Source organism: Lactuca sativa, chromosome 2, assembly GCF_002870075.4.
Source record: "Lactuca sativa cultivar Salinas chromosome 2, Lsat_Salinas_v11, whole genome shotgun sequence".
In the NCBI taxonomy this organism is placed as follows: Eukaryota; Viridiplantae; Streptophyta; class Magnoliopsida; order Asterales; family Asteraceae; genus Lactuca; species Lactuca sativa.
This window is the reverse complement of record NC_056624.2, coordinates 103,178,105-103,193,431: the sequence shown is the minus strand read 5'-3', so window position 1 is coordinate 103,193,431 and position 15,327 is coordinate 103,178,105. Positions and strand designations below refer to the sequence as shown.

General features: G+C 29.7%; 2 protein-coding genes across 2 annotated transcripts; one reads left to right on the top strand and one right to left on the bottom strand.

Annotated features, from left to right (window-relative positions):
• The first annotated feature begins 8,306 nt into the window (after positions 1 to 8,306).
• LOC111886315 (uncharacterized) lies at positions 8,307 to 9,629 on the top strand. Its single transcript, XM_023882551.3, has 3 exons — positions 8,307 to 8,622; positions 8,785 to 8,931; positions 9,367 to 9,629. Exons 1-3 carry the CDS (start codon positions 8,446 to 8,448, stop codon positions 9,508 to 9,510), a joined length of 468 nt encoding a protein of 155 aa, XP_023738319.1. The 5' UTR covers positions 8,307 to 8,445; the 3' UTR covers positions 9,511 to 9,629.
• Positions 9,630 to 12,864: 3,235 nt separating this feature from the next.
• LOC111886314 (malonyl-coenzyme A:anthocyanin 3-O-glucoside-6''-O-malonyltransferase) lies at positions 12,865 to 14,452 on the bottom strand. Its single transcript, XM_023882550.3, has one exon. The coding sequence runs from the start codon at positions 14,282 to 14,284 to the stop codon at positions 12,902 to 12,904; it is 1,383 nt and encodes a 460-aa protein (XP_023738318.1). The 5' UTR covers positions 14,285 to 14,452; the 3' UTR covers positions 12,865 to 12,901.
• Positions 14,453 to 15,327: the final 875 nt, after the last annotated feature.

Here is a 15,327-nt window from a genome sequence, read left to right as displayed (position 1 = left end):
GACGGGGTTCCATGACTCATCAGTAGCAGGACAAGGGCAGGGCCCATAGATAGGCGAGGCCTTAGGACCAGATCCGTTAGTATGTGTTTAGCTTATGTGATGTGATATGATATGATTATGTGCTATTATATGTTAGTGGGCGAGGCCCTGTGACAGGCGAGGCCTAAGTGAAACAGATCTGTATCCGAGCGGGGCTCGAAGCCAGGCGGGGCCTGGAGCGGCGGGGCCGTTGTAGCGGGCGAGGCCCAGGATAGTGGGCGTGGCCCAGTATGTGTAGTATGTGGTTATGCATAGTATGTGGTAGGGTGGGGAACTCACTAAGCTTCGTGCTTACGATTTTCAGTTTTGGTTTCAGGTACTTCCGGTAGCGGAGGGAAGAGCTCGGGGTGATCGCATGGCACACACCATAGTTTAGACAGCCTGGGAATGCTTACTCTGATAACAAATATGAAATTTGGAAACTAATACTTTGTTTATGTTTTGAAATGATGAATTTGTTTAACGTAATGTTTTATTAAAAGAAATTTTTAGTCTTGAATTTTGGGACGTTACAGGACAATTGGATTTGATTATGGACTGCACATCTACACGAACTGGTTACTTATTATAGTTTTCAATTTCATTTTTGAAGAGTAGACTCTTCATATATTCAAGAACTGTTGAGTTTTATGCCAACTTATTGCGACACAAAACAAGGTTTTCATTGCAACCATTTTTTATTCTTTTATTTGTTCTTTTAGTGTATGATACAAAATTAGATTAGTTAGGCCAATGTTATGAACTATCATTGCCGGGGTTTATACAAATTGTAGCCTTATACTCTGAATTTTTTTTCGTACAACGAAATTATGTTGTTTTTCCTTTTGTTTAAACCCAAAAAGAACTTAAATGAAAATAAAAAATGACAGATAATTCAACTAAAAAGACAACTTATGACATTTCAGATTCTAGAGGACATTTGACAGTTTTCATATAGGTCGCATTTGTGTTCTCCAGGTTAAAGTATTTTGCCAACTCAAGAAAAAGGAGCATTTTGCCCCCTTGATTAAAATTGACTTATATTTGGAGATTTGTATAAGTTGATATTAATACCTTAATAAATGTTCTGATAAACACATGATAGAAAAACACAAGGGTATTGTCATAACTTGAGTTAGAAACAGATTTACTTCCAGGATTTTTGAAAAATCATTTATGTTATTTGCTATTGTCCAATGATCGTCAACACCCGTCCTTGGTAACTTCAACACCTTAGAAAGTTGAACAAGAACATCAGAGGGGAGAAGAGTGTAAACATCATGTATGTTTGGAACAAAGAAAATCAATGGTTGCAATAAAAAATGCAAAAGAGCTTGAAACAATAATTCTTTTTGAAAGGTTAATTTTTTTTTCTAAAAGATAATCAGTTGCAATGGGTCAAATGTAATTCCCACAAGTGTTTGAGGACCCTCCTACACCAATCATATTATTATTATTATTATCTACACCAATCATATTATTATTATTATTATTATTATTATTATTATTATTATTATTATTATTATTATTACAAATCAATAATAAAACATTAACTCGAAGAAAATATAAAAAGTTGTAATTTTTTAGAAAAAAATATGAACAGAATTAACAAATCGACTGATGCACTACAAGCTCCAACTGTAGCACCAATTTGTATTCCATTCATTAATACATTAACAAGAAAGAAAAAGACAACTTTACATTTACATTGTTTCCCGAACCTACGAAGAATATAAATTAAAAAGATATAGTCTTGAATGTACTTATATGTGATAACGAAGGTCTTCAAACTAATAAAATAAAAAACGTTATTTACAAAGAGATCCTTCATTGATTATAGATATTCAAACATTTCATTGTTTTTTTCAATGCTACCAATAACACTAATTCTATTTCTGTTCCTTTCTTTTTAATTATTTTGCCAACATTTTATACTTTTATATGTATTTTTTTATATGTTCCCCGTATTTTTACGCAAGTCATAATCTAATTTATTAAAAAATTTATAAAAATGATATAAATTCTTTAGGAATTAGACAAAGTTACATAAATGGTCCTCATGGTTGACAAAATCGACCAATTATGGTCCTTATGACGAATTCTTTACACAGATGGTCCCTGTGGTTTCAAAATCTTGCAAAGACGGTCCGTTTGACTAGTGGTGTTAACTTTTTCAGTTAAGTCCTATGTGAAATGACATATTTGCCCTTCATGCATAAGGACGCTTTATGTAATATGTTTCTACCACAGGGACCATTTATGTAATTTTCTCTATTATTTATTATTTTTTATTTATTTTAATTATATATTTAAGGATTTAGATTTGTTTAAATTTATTGTTTAATATATATATATATATATATATATATATATATATATATATATATATATATATATATATATATATATACATGCTAACATTTTTTAACGTTTTGCTTAAATTATTTTTTCTAATCTTTTTGACATTTTCTTCAAATAAATTTATTAATGTTTTTTATTTTGACGTTTTATTCGAATATTACTTATTTATTTATTTTTTTGAGGTTATGTTCGATTACATTTTTCAACTATATAAGGTTGTATAAGTATTATTTGTGTAAACTAATTTATTAACATTTTTTATAAAAAAGTGTAAAATGTTTGTTAAACGTGAATATGATTAATATAGATTAGGTAGACATAGGCTAAGCTGAGACCGCTTCACAACGTTGTCGAGAACGGCCATGTCATTTCACATTGGATTTAAATGTAATTATTTCGAGTTATTTTTTTTGTTTTTAGCAGTGTTGTAAAAAATCACAACGCAAGGGCCTCTAATCGGCCAGGTAGCGCTTAGGGATTAATCTGAGATTAATCGGGACCTAGTTGTGATTTTTTACAACACTGCTAAAAATGAAAAAAAAAAAAAAAACTCGAAAGAATTACATTTAAATCCAATGTGAAATGACCTGGTCGTTCTCGGCAACGTTGTGAGGCGGTCTTAGCGTAACCTATGTCTACCTAATCTATATTAATCATATTCACGTTTAACAAACATTTTACACTTTTTTTTAATAAAAAATGTTAATAAATTAGTTTACAAAAATAATAATTATACAACCTTATATAATTAAATGTTTGAATTAATAAATAATAATTATATAACCTGATAAAAGAAAAAAAATGAAAACATAATTGAAAGTGAATTAAGTTACGAATTATAATTACAATAGCCGTGAAATCCTTTAACAAATATAAACATACTATATGTTGAAAAATGTATTCGAACATAACGTCAAAAAAATATATATTCAAATAAAACGTCAAAATAAAAAACATTACTATATTTACTTGAAGAAAATGTCAAAAAGATTAGAAAAAATAATTTGAGCAAAACGTTAAAAAATGTTAGCATGTATATATATATATATATATATATATATATATATATATATATATATATATATATATATATATATATATATATATATGAATATACCCTTAAGGGTATATAAGCTTAGGTACCCGAACAAACCATAATACGTCGTTTTGTTTCATATATTCATTATAATGTTCTTAAACTTCAACCCTAAGTTGATTTACTTTCAAGATATTCGAAATTTCCGTATTATCTTTCTCTTACATCACATTTTTTGCCGAACACCTATTAGGCTATATATATTGTAGATGAAAATGAAAATTATGTAAGAGAAAGATAAATGTGTAATTTATAAAAATTTTGGAAGTAAATCAAGTTAGAAGTTAAATTATATGAACATTGTACAATTAGAATGTATTATATGATACAAAACGACGTATTATGATGAGTTTGGGTACCTAAGCTTATATACCCTTAAGGGTATATTCACTTTTCCCATATATATATATATATATATATATATATATATATATATATATATATATATATATATATATATATATATATATATATATATATATATATATATATATATATATATATATAGGGTTAGGTTCATGTGAGACGGCCTAATTTTGTGAGACCGTGAGACGCATTTTTTTATTTATTTTTTAGTTTTTTAGTTAATTCAAGTTCCGAAATAATATTTAAAAAAAGAATTTTTGGATTTTTCCATTTATTTTGCATTTTAAAATTATTTTCTAGAATATGTACAGTGTAATATTCTATTAGAATATTTCACGTATTTAAAAAAAAAGGGATTTTTTTTTTATTTTTTTAGTTAATTCAAGTTCCGAAAATAATATTTAAAAAAAGAATTTTTAGATTTTTCCATTTATTTTGCATTTTAAAATTATTTCTTAGAATATGTCCGTATAATATTCTATTAGAATATTTCACATATTTAAAAAAAACGGGATTTTTTTTATTATTTTTTTATTTTTTTAGTTAATTCAAGTTCCGAAAATAATATTTAACAAAAGAATTTTTGGGTTTTTCCATTTAGTTTGCATTTTAAAATTATTTTTAGATTTGGTCTCACGGTCTTACAAAATTAGAATGGTCTCAAATGAACCTGAACATATATATATATATATATATATATATATATATATATATATATATATATATATATATATATATATATATATATATATATATATAAGTTCAATAGAGAACCATTATTAACGGCAAAAGGAAGGGTTGTAAATTTTTATAATGGATGCACATGTACCGGATTATAACAAAACTCACTTCCTTTTTTTCATTAAATTTTTTTTAGGCCAAGTCATTTATCGAAAAAAAAAAAACTGAATATACCGTTGTTCACGATTTTTCGTCCTCTTTCAATAGAGATCCATGATGATTTATCAAGTGGGTTTCTTTTCGAAAAAAAAACTCACTTAATTTTCTTAGTTTTTTCAATATGTAAGTTTATTTTTATCAAAAACAAAAAAACTAATTATACCAAAAATATTAATATTTTGTACTCTATTAATAAACATCAACACCGACTAAAAAAAAAACCTCGAACAGTACAGATTCACATTGTGAATTTAAACTGTAAATATTTCAATTATTTAACATTCACAATATGAAAAATCTCGAACAGTTCAGATTCACATTGTGAATCTGAATTACTATTATACACATTGTGAATCTGAGAAGGTTCCAAAAAAAACCTCGATCAGTGTTGTGAATCTAAACTGTAAATATTTCAAATTTTAACATTAACAATGTGAAAAAGCTCCGATCAGTTCAGATTCACACTGTCAATCTAACTTCTTATTATGCACACTGTGAATCTAAGGAGGTTCATAATGTAAATCTGAATAGGTTTACAATATGAATCTGAACAAGTTCACAATGTGAATCTAAACTTAAAGTTTTTTTTTATTATTTTATTATTTTTATTTTTTAACTTGAATATGAATCTATGTTTAAAAAGTAAAAAAAATATGAATTTTTATATATTTATTATTATTTTTTTCTATAAAAAAATATAACTTAAATTTTTCATCAAAGAAAATGAAGTGGTTTTTTTTTGAAAAAAAAAGTTCGTTTTTTATATATCATCATGGATCTCTATGGAAAGAGAACGAAAAATCGTGAACAACGGTATATTCGGTTTTTTTTTCGATAAAAAAATGGCTTAAAAAAATTTTAAACGAAAAAAAGTGGTGAGTTTTTTTTTTTTTTGTAAAGGGTAGATTTTTTGGTATAATCCGGTGTGTGTGCGTCTAATGTAAAAGTGTATATCTATTTCCTTGGCCGTTGATCGTTATGATTTCCAACGCTCACGATTGGTTTCTTAGTTCCTTGGTTAATTATGATTCTCTATTGAACGTCACCTTATATATATATATATATATAGTAGACGAATGCCCGCGCGTTGCGCAGAAACACCTATATAGTTGAAGTCTTTACAAATATATGTTTTTTTAAATATAACAATAATAATATTGTTAAATTTGATATAATAATTTGTATACTAAATTGATATAATATATTGATTATTTTGAATTATATGATAATATATATATATATATATATATATATATATATATATATATATATATATATATATATATATATATATATTTATTATAACTTCATAATCTCAATCGTTTGAATGACTTCTACCCGCGAGTTATACATGAATAAAATTAAATACAATAAATGGTTTAATGCTATTTATAATTGTTGTTATTGTTAATTAATTTTTTAAAATTAATTTGCTTAATGTTTTAATTCGTATCATTATGATTATTTAAAACATCAAACATTATTTTTGATTTTAAAGGTAACAATATAATCATTTCTATAGAGTTATTTTTAACTATTGTTATTGTAAGTTATTCTAATCTACTTATTTAGAAACTTTTAACGATTATAAAAATATCTTTAGGAAATATTTTACTTAAATTGAGATTACAATTTAGTTTTTGCATTCATCACTACAATTTATCACTTTTGACTGTTTATAAAATATTCTTTGGTTTTTTTAATTGGAAAAGAAATTTATATTTAAGTTCACATTGTAATGCGTGATAACACCTATATCGTTAAAGTCTTTACAAATATTTTTTTTTAAATATAACAGTAACGTTGTCGTTAAATTTAATATAATAATTCGTATATTAAATTGATATAATATATTGATTATTTTCAATTATACGATAATATATATGTATATATATATATATATATATATATATATATATATATATATATATATATATATATATATATATATATATAGTTTAATTTCATAATCCTAATCGTTTGAATAGCTTCTACCGGTGAGTTACATATGAATAAATTGAAATATAATATATGGTTTAATGCTATTTATAGTTGTTGTTATTCTTAATTAATTTTTTAAAATTTATTTGCTTAATGTTTTAATTTCTGTCATTATAATTATTTAAAACATCAAACATTATTTTTTGATTTTAAAGGTAACAATATAATCATTTATATTGAGTTATTTTTAACTATTGTTTTTTGTATGTTATTATAAGATACTTATTTAAAAACATTTAACGATTATAAAACTATCTTTAGGAAATATTTAAGTTAATTTGAGATTACAATTTAGTTATTGCATTTATCACTTTTAAATATTTACAAAATATTCTTTGCTTTTTTAAGTGGAACTGAAATTTATATTTAAATTGACATTGTAATGTTATATTTAAGTTTGCAATTTAAGTATTTTGTCCAAACTATTCAAAAGCTACAGCTTTAAACTGATAATGGTTTATATATAACAACATATTAAATCTAATAAATTAAGTATAATATGTTAAAAATTAAAGCCATAACTTTATAAGTAGATGTATAGATATCACTTTAGTATTGAAATTTAGTTTATTTATGATTACACTTTAGGTTTGATATTTAATAACCTTATTAACCAACTTATAATCATTATTAGAAAGTCAGTATAATTTATCACTTTTAACTATTTACAAAATATTCTTTGGGTTTTAAGTTAAACTAAAATTTATATTTAAGTTGGCCTTATAATGTTATATTTAAATTAATAATTTAAGTATTTTATACAAATTGTTCCAAAATTGTATCTTAAAAATGATAATGGTTTACATCCAACAGTATATTAAAACTAATAAATTAAATATAATATGTTAAAAGTTAAAAACATAAATTTATAAGTAGAAATAAAGATATTATTTTAATATTAAAGTTTAGTTTATATATGATTACACTTTAGGTTTGATATTTATTTAACATAAGTAAGCAAATTATAATTATTATTAGAAAGAAATTGAAAAGTCATGAGTGTTTCAAATGAATGTGGTGCTTGGAAAAATGCTTCCTTTATAAGTATATAATGATAATGATAATGATAATGATATATATATATATATATATATATATATATATATATATATATATATATATATATATATATATATATATATATATATATATATATAACAATAAATTTAAACAAATCTAAATCCTTAACTATATAATTAAAATAAATAAAAAATAATAAATAATAGAGAAAATTACATAAATGGTCCTGTGGTAGAAACATATTACATAAAGCGTCCTTATGCATAAAGGACAAATATGTCATTTCACATAGGACTTAACTGAAAAAGTTAACGTTGTTAGTCAAAAGGACCGTCTTTGTAAGATTTTGAAACCATAGGAACCATCTGTATAAAGAATTTGTCATAAGGACCATAATTGGTCGATTTTGTCAACTATGAGGACCATTTATGTAATTTTGTCTAGGAATTATTTCTGAGATTTTGAAAAAAAAAAACAGAAAATGAGGTTTTGTCTTATTCTAACATCTGCGAGCTATTTAGTCAACGAAGTCTTTCGCGCACGTTAGCAGAGAACCTACCTAGCCCACTGCTCAGTGCTCTCTGTGTTTAAAACCAACGAGGTCGGGGTGGGTTTTATGGTATGCAAAGCAGCTCAACCCTGAAGAAGAAGAAAGTATCAAATTCAAATCCAAACACACAACGATGGATTTTGAATTGGTGAAGAGTTTCTTGGAGAAAAGCAGCTCCGGTGTATCATCCGAGGATATTGATTCCATGCCTTTCAGGTTCTTCGAGCCCATGATTATGTCAGGCCTTAAAGTAGATCTCATAGAACGTGGTCGCGTCCTTTGCTCCATGAAAGTTCCTCCTCGTTTACTGGTTAGTTTGGGCATCTTTCACTCCATCGATTCAACAAAATGAACGATCTTTGTAACCCTAAGAAATTACTTTGGGGAAAATCAGACACCCTTTAGTTGCTTTGTTTTCAGTGAAATTGAAGATTCAGTAACCAATTTTCTTTTTCGAAATCATGGATTGAAGAACGTAGGTAATTCCTTGCACGGTGGAGCTACGGCTGCGCTAGTGGATGTGGTGGGTTCGTCTGTAATCATGACAATGGACAGTGTAACGACCACCGGAGTTTCAGTAGAGATCAATGTTTCATACTTGGATGCTGCTTTTGTTGGTGTACGTATCTCTTTCATCTGTTCGTAATTCATTACTATGAACATATCATCCTAATTCCACTTTCTATGATGTTGATTGCAATCCTCTTTATATATGGTTTTATCGTAGAATGTTAACATATTTGTGGGAAAAAAATGGTTTTGCCCCATGGAAGATAGTCTCAAGAATCTTGAATCCTTGTTGTATTAGGATTTAGGGAAGAATCATGGATTGCAAAATATATATTATATACAAACTTCAACTTCCAAAAGTATATTTCTATCCCTTGTTCTCAATCATAATTTACAAATCTTGTAAACTCTTTTTGGCTTTCTATAGCCAAGAGCAAATGTAAACTATCTTTCTTGTTATTTTTGACTTAATGGACTTGAAGCCTTTGAGTATTGCAATGTACATTTAATCAAATGATAAAAAGATTTCATGGTTTTGTTACAGGATGAGATTGAGATAGAGGCGAAAGCATTGCGTGTGGGGAAGGCTGTTGCTGTTGTGAGTGTAGAATTTAGGAAGAAGAAAACTGGAAAAATAATTGCACAAGGGCGACATACCAAGTATTTGGCTGTATCAAGTAAATTATGAACTTTAGGTTATCTTCTCATATTGAGTAAGCCCCTTAATCACAGTACACTATTTCTCCTACATGTATCTCTACAAACCGTTTGAATAAAATATTGTCTGTATAAATGATGTTTGACAAATATTTGGGCAAGTGACATCAATATTTGGCAAATGGAAGGAAAAATATTAGGGTCCCTCGATCACAATACACTATATCCGTTCATACATATGTCGTATCGGTAATAGTTAAACAGTAAATTAAGATTTTATTACATTATTTTCTTTATCTACTACAAAAATTTTCTTTATCTACTACAAAAACTAGAATTCATTCCAATTCTATTTTCTTACTCTTCCATCATGGAACAAAATCCAAACACTCCACCAAATCGAAATCTATCTCCATAAGTGGCTTCATGAACTTGCTCAAGCCTCCTAAATCCCCTAATAAAACCTTTTCCAACATCCTTTCCCAACCCAAAGTTATTTCCATCAAACTTTTTAGTTTTTACAAACCACAATTCTGATTTCAACAACCAAAATTTTAAACCTAACAATCTCCACAACCCCACCGGAATCTCCCAATGAAATACCTGACACACAATTCAAGGAGCACCGATGACACACACAATTCGGCCGGACGTTCAAACACAATCCATAACAAATGACCCAAGAATTCTAAAGCAAATAGCTACACCCAACAACAAGACATGCTAAACATAATCAACCTCAACGATGAGACCGACACCATGGAAAACTTCCACGACAACTGGTTTGAAGGGATAGAAGGATTGAGATCGGGTCAAAATAATTTGAACCCAAACGAAATGACTTTTTTAGGTAAAAGTTTGACTGTTACCTTCAACTTCAAGAGCAAAATGTGGAGATAATGGAGGTAGCCAATCATGAGACATGTTTGTAAGTGAAAAGATAATCTTATAATAAATATGAGACAAGTTTTTATTTAGTTTATTATATAATTATTTTTATTTAAATTAAGATAACCTTTTTTTATATTAAATCTTGTATTTTTATTTGTTTCATTTATTATTTATTTGATTGAATAATTGAGATTATAAAAAAAAAAAAAATAGTGATGTGGAATAGTGAGAATTCCTCATATCTTAAGAGGTTATCATTTTGACCATTTTCCAAATCACTTATTTGTATACATGCCATTTGGAGTTAACAAGAAAATATATACCAAAGTAGGTTAGCAAACAACCTAATATCCCATATAAAATATTTGAGTTGATAAAATCATAAAATAAGTACTTATTAATGATGATAATTTGTGGATGGGCTTGCGGAGGTTGATGTAACGTATAGATCTGGAGAATATCTCCAATTGTTTATTGTATCGAGTTTATATGAGATATTATTTCGTATTTGGCTGATATATTTGATTATTACGATTACGATATTTAACATATGTGAGTTTATGAATTGAATGAGATTGTTGATTAAAAACACATGTAACTCACTAGTTTGCGGGCTAACATAGTGGTGCTATGTACTCATGTGAAAAGGATTGAGACGCCACTCCATGGAGAGGATTTTGGAGGAATAGAAAAGATGATATAATCTCTCATTTTTACTGTGGTTGTGGATAATGATTTTGTAACACCAGGTCGTAACAACTCTGATATTTTAAAATGTTTTTGTTAAAGCCCATTTTTACTATGATAGAGTATTATGGTAACAATGCAACCACATAAATTTTTGAGTTTTGAAATTATAGGTGTTATGCAGAGATGTTGCTCGACCACCTCCTGAGTTGCCCACTGATCATGATGGTTCATGTTGGGTTTCTCATACGGTTTTGGTAAGGATTCAGTTTGGGATGGTTATGTGAAGTTTACGTAGGAAAATAAGAAGGGTTGGAAGAAAAATGTGAAGGTTGTTTCCACTCGGAAAAGGATAATGGTGAGGGTGGAAACATGTGATCGAGTTGCAGGCAGTATAGTACGTAGTTGTGAAGAATCAAAATGGAAAACATTTTCATACGATGGTGTGAATGAATGAAATACTAAGTCAAGGTTTGTTATGGTAGGATGTTGGGGTGGTGTGTTTTGACCGATTGGTCAGGTGAAAATACGAAAGAAACTTATGTTAAAATAAAAGAGAATTTGTAGAATGGTTGTATAAAGGATTGACGATTAAATGGCTATTTATCGAACATGCACACATAATGTAAAGTTTAATAAAAAAAATAACGGTTGACAAATGTCTTATTTTGAAATAAAGGAGAGAGGGAACGATTTCTTCACCATGACGTACTCTTCAAATGGTTATGCATTGCAGCCTAAACAGTATGGTCTTCACGAAGATGCTGTACCAACTCTGCACCCTGCAGATTGTGGGGTATGTACAATACATATTTTAAGTCATTGGATACTTTAATGACCTTTTATAAAACTTTTACAATCTAATAGTATACAGAAACTTATTCAAATAGTATACAAAAACATATTCAGATAGTAATAAGCTTTTAAAATACTACAACCGAAGATGCTATAAGTGGGGGGCATTCTCCAATATAAAATGTTATATATAATAAATATATTTATAGAAAGCTAGCCGACGTTATTTTGAAACAAAATAAAGTAATATAAATAGCCGACTGTAATAACTTTTAATGCTACACGATAAAGTAAGTGTCTAATTCGTCGCGCTCTGTATATTTATTATCTTCTCTGAATCTCTGGAATCTTTTCACATGATGTATCCGTTCTTGTCAAAGCTTAATATCTCATTATTAGATCCACAAAACATCGACTAGTTTGACGAATTCCTGTCATGAAACTCACTAGATTAATTATGTGCACAGATTAAATTGGACCAGTCTTTTTCCCTCCTATGGATAATTTTAACATGCATATTTTATAGGGAAAATGACTTAAAAGTCCAACGAAGTTTTCAAACCGTTTAAAAACCCGAATCATGTTTTGTCTGTTCAAAAAAACCCAACAAACTTAACATTTTATCTAAAAAGCCCAACTAAGTTACACTTTCTCGAAAGTCAAATAAGAGAAACAGATGACGTGGCTTATTACCGTATCGGAAAAATGACTTGTTAGACCAACAAAGTTTCCAAAACGTTTAAAAAACACCAATCATGTTTTGACTGTTCAAAAAAAACCCAACGAACTTCAACAAAACAAAATTGGAATTTTCTGAACGGTTTGAAACTTTGTTGGACTTTTTAGATAAAAGGTTAAGTTCGTTGGGTTTTTTTGAACAGACAAAACATGATTGAGGTTTTTTGAATGGTTTGGAAACTTGGTTCATTTTCCCTATTTTCTATGTTGATAAGTAAAACCAAGAAAGTGACATTTTATTGATAACATATCAAATTTCCACATGCTTACCCAAGACACAAATAAAGGTTGAACGCATTGAAAGATCCACATTACAACTCTTTTAACAAAAGACTCTCCAATTCTTCGCTAAAGATGGACAGAAACGCATCCAGTTGTTTAGCAGGAAGCGACACACCGATTTCAATATCAGCATGTGACTCTTTGGAAGCATTAACAGAAATCGAACTATTGTAATCTATTGATATGGTCTCATGCTTTTTTGGCTTCCCCCATCCAAAATCCACATCGTAAATCTTGGTCCTTGGTGTTCCTGACACACTAAGCCCCGGAATTGGCAAAAAGGCTGTCTTAATCACCGTCTCCCCATCTACAATCACTCCATTCTTCTTCTTTAGTGTTTCACTTAAAGCCTTTCCAAATAATTCTGCAGCAGTAAAAAATCCATTGTCGCCTGCTAAAATTGTGCTTTTTACAGTTGGTGTGATAGACGCCCCTACACAATTACCAAAATAAGTTTGAGGAACTGGTGGATCGAGGCGCGACCTCCAATCCACAGCACAAACAAACCTTTCCAGATCATCATCTCCATTCCTTTCTCCAATAAGAACATGTGATTTGGCCATGCAACGCCACATGTAAGCACATGCCACCGAAAAAGATGATACGTATTCCAGTGTCGGCAGTTGAGTGGATACCCACTTCTTAAGCCGGTTGATGTGTTCTTGGGTCAATACAATGGTGGTCCGAACTTTATCTGTAGGGCTAACAAGGTGAGAAGGCTGGTATTCCATAGTAATAGCTGGAATCCCCGGTATATTTAAGCAGAGTTCATCTAAGGAGCTCGGGTATTTAATCACTCTTTCGTAAAACGGTAAAGATTTATTGGCTAAGAAGAACTCATCTGTACCATGTTTAGCGATCGAGCTCCATGCCTTGAGGAAGTTATACCTTGTGCTCGCATCACAAAGGGAGTGGTGGTTGGTGAGCCCAATAGAGATGCCGGATTTAGGAAAAAGTGTAACTTGGACAGAAAAAAGAGGGACAGTAAGGTAGTCGGATACTTTTGTGGCACGTCCTAATAGAGGTACAAGTGGATAAAACATGTCACAGTTACGAGGATGATAGCCTGTAAGATCGTTGAAATCAAGATCACACTCCACAAAGGTAACCGAAACAGAGTCACCCTCTACATGACGGATTTCGGGTTTTCTTTCCGAATTTGGTTCAGGAAACAAAATTAAGTTGCCTGCAAATGGAAAGAAGTGTTGAAGAGTGATTGATAATGAGTGTTTAAGGTTTGGAACCACTTTTTCCAAGAAATCCTCTCTAGAGTGACGGAACTCATAAAAGAAAACCTGGTGGATAGGGAAGAAGGGTATCCATATCATGTCGAAGAACGTAAGCGGCAGGGTCCTGTCCCCGACGGTGGCAGGTGGCGGAGACACTCGACTGTTCTCTAGGACGGTCAGCATATTGGTTGTGGTGTTTGTTTAATTGGAGTGGTTTGGTTTATGTTAAAGTTTGCAGCCGGTGGACTTGTATAACCAATATGGCAATATCATCGATCGTAGGGAGACGTCATGACTGACGCTAGCACCCTTAAAATTTGCGCTATTCGTCTGGAAACTATAGCTGTCTTTGAAAATTTATTCCAATAGGACAAACCTTGAACCGTTTAAATACTTTTTTATAGTCCAATAATTAGCAAACTTGAATAAGTTATTTGGATTTTTTGATTAAATGATATTATATTATATATAAATTTTGAAACGTGTAAAAACTAGATCTAGAAGATATACGTACAAACCTACTCCATATAAACAAAACAGTGTCTATTTAAATAACCAATAGTTCAAGATGATCCGGTGTGTCACGGACCAAGTTTCTGGAAAATTCTACAATCGTCTAGAGAACTCCGGAACAATCAAGTATACTCGAGAAGTCTCCGAAGAGATCAGGAATGCTCTACAAGAACCTGGAAGATGCTAGAGTATTGTAGATGTCTGTGGAACAAAGGAGAACAATCCGGACTAATCAAGAGGACGCTAGACGAAGCTAGAATGACCCGGAAGACTTTGAAAGGATCTAGAACACGCTAGATCATACAAGAATGATTTGGATAATGTCGGGACAACTTAAAGATTTCTAGAGCATCGTATACAAGTCTACCATATTCTAGAGTCTTGTAAAATCCATGTATATAACATGAAGAGTCTATATTAGTCATGAATGATCCGGACCTAGAAACTTCCATTTGAGAAGGTGTAAGGTTCCTATAAATAGGGGGAGGACTCATTTGTCCAAATCATCAAGAAGTTGTCTTGTAAAGAAGTTGAGTTATATAATAGAAGCTTTATTGAAGTGTCCCTTGTCGTAACTCTTGCTTCCTAAGTTCGTTAGTACATCTAGATCGTCGAAGCTAGCCTGACTTAGTCGGAGAAGCACTAAGTGTCACACGATATTGACTAGTCTAAAAGAGTCATCCCGTGACAGGTGGCACTACAAAAATTACACT

Excerpts from the sequence above, each read along its gene's own strand:
- LOC111886314 (XM_023882550.3), bottom strand. The coding sequence starts at position 14,284 with ATGCTGACCGTCCTAGAGAACAGTCGAGTGTCTCCGCCACCTGCCACC.
- LOC111886315 (XM_023882551.3), top strand. The coding sequence starts at position 8,446 with ATGGATTTTGAATTGGTGAAGAGTTTCTTGGAGAAAAGCAGCTCCGGT. Across the intron at positions 8,623-8,784 it reads AAGTTCCTCCTCGTTTACTG|AACGTAGGTAATTCCTTGCA; the intron begins GTTAGTTTGGGC and ends CATGGATTGAAG. Across the intron at positions 8,932-9,366 it reads TGGATGCTGCTTTTGTTGGT|GATGAGATTGAGATAGAGGC; the intron begins GTACGTATCTCT and ends GTTTTGTTACAG.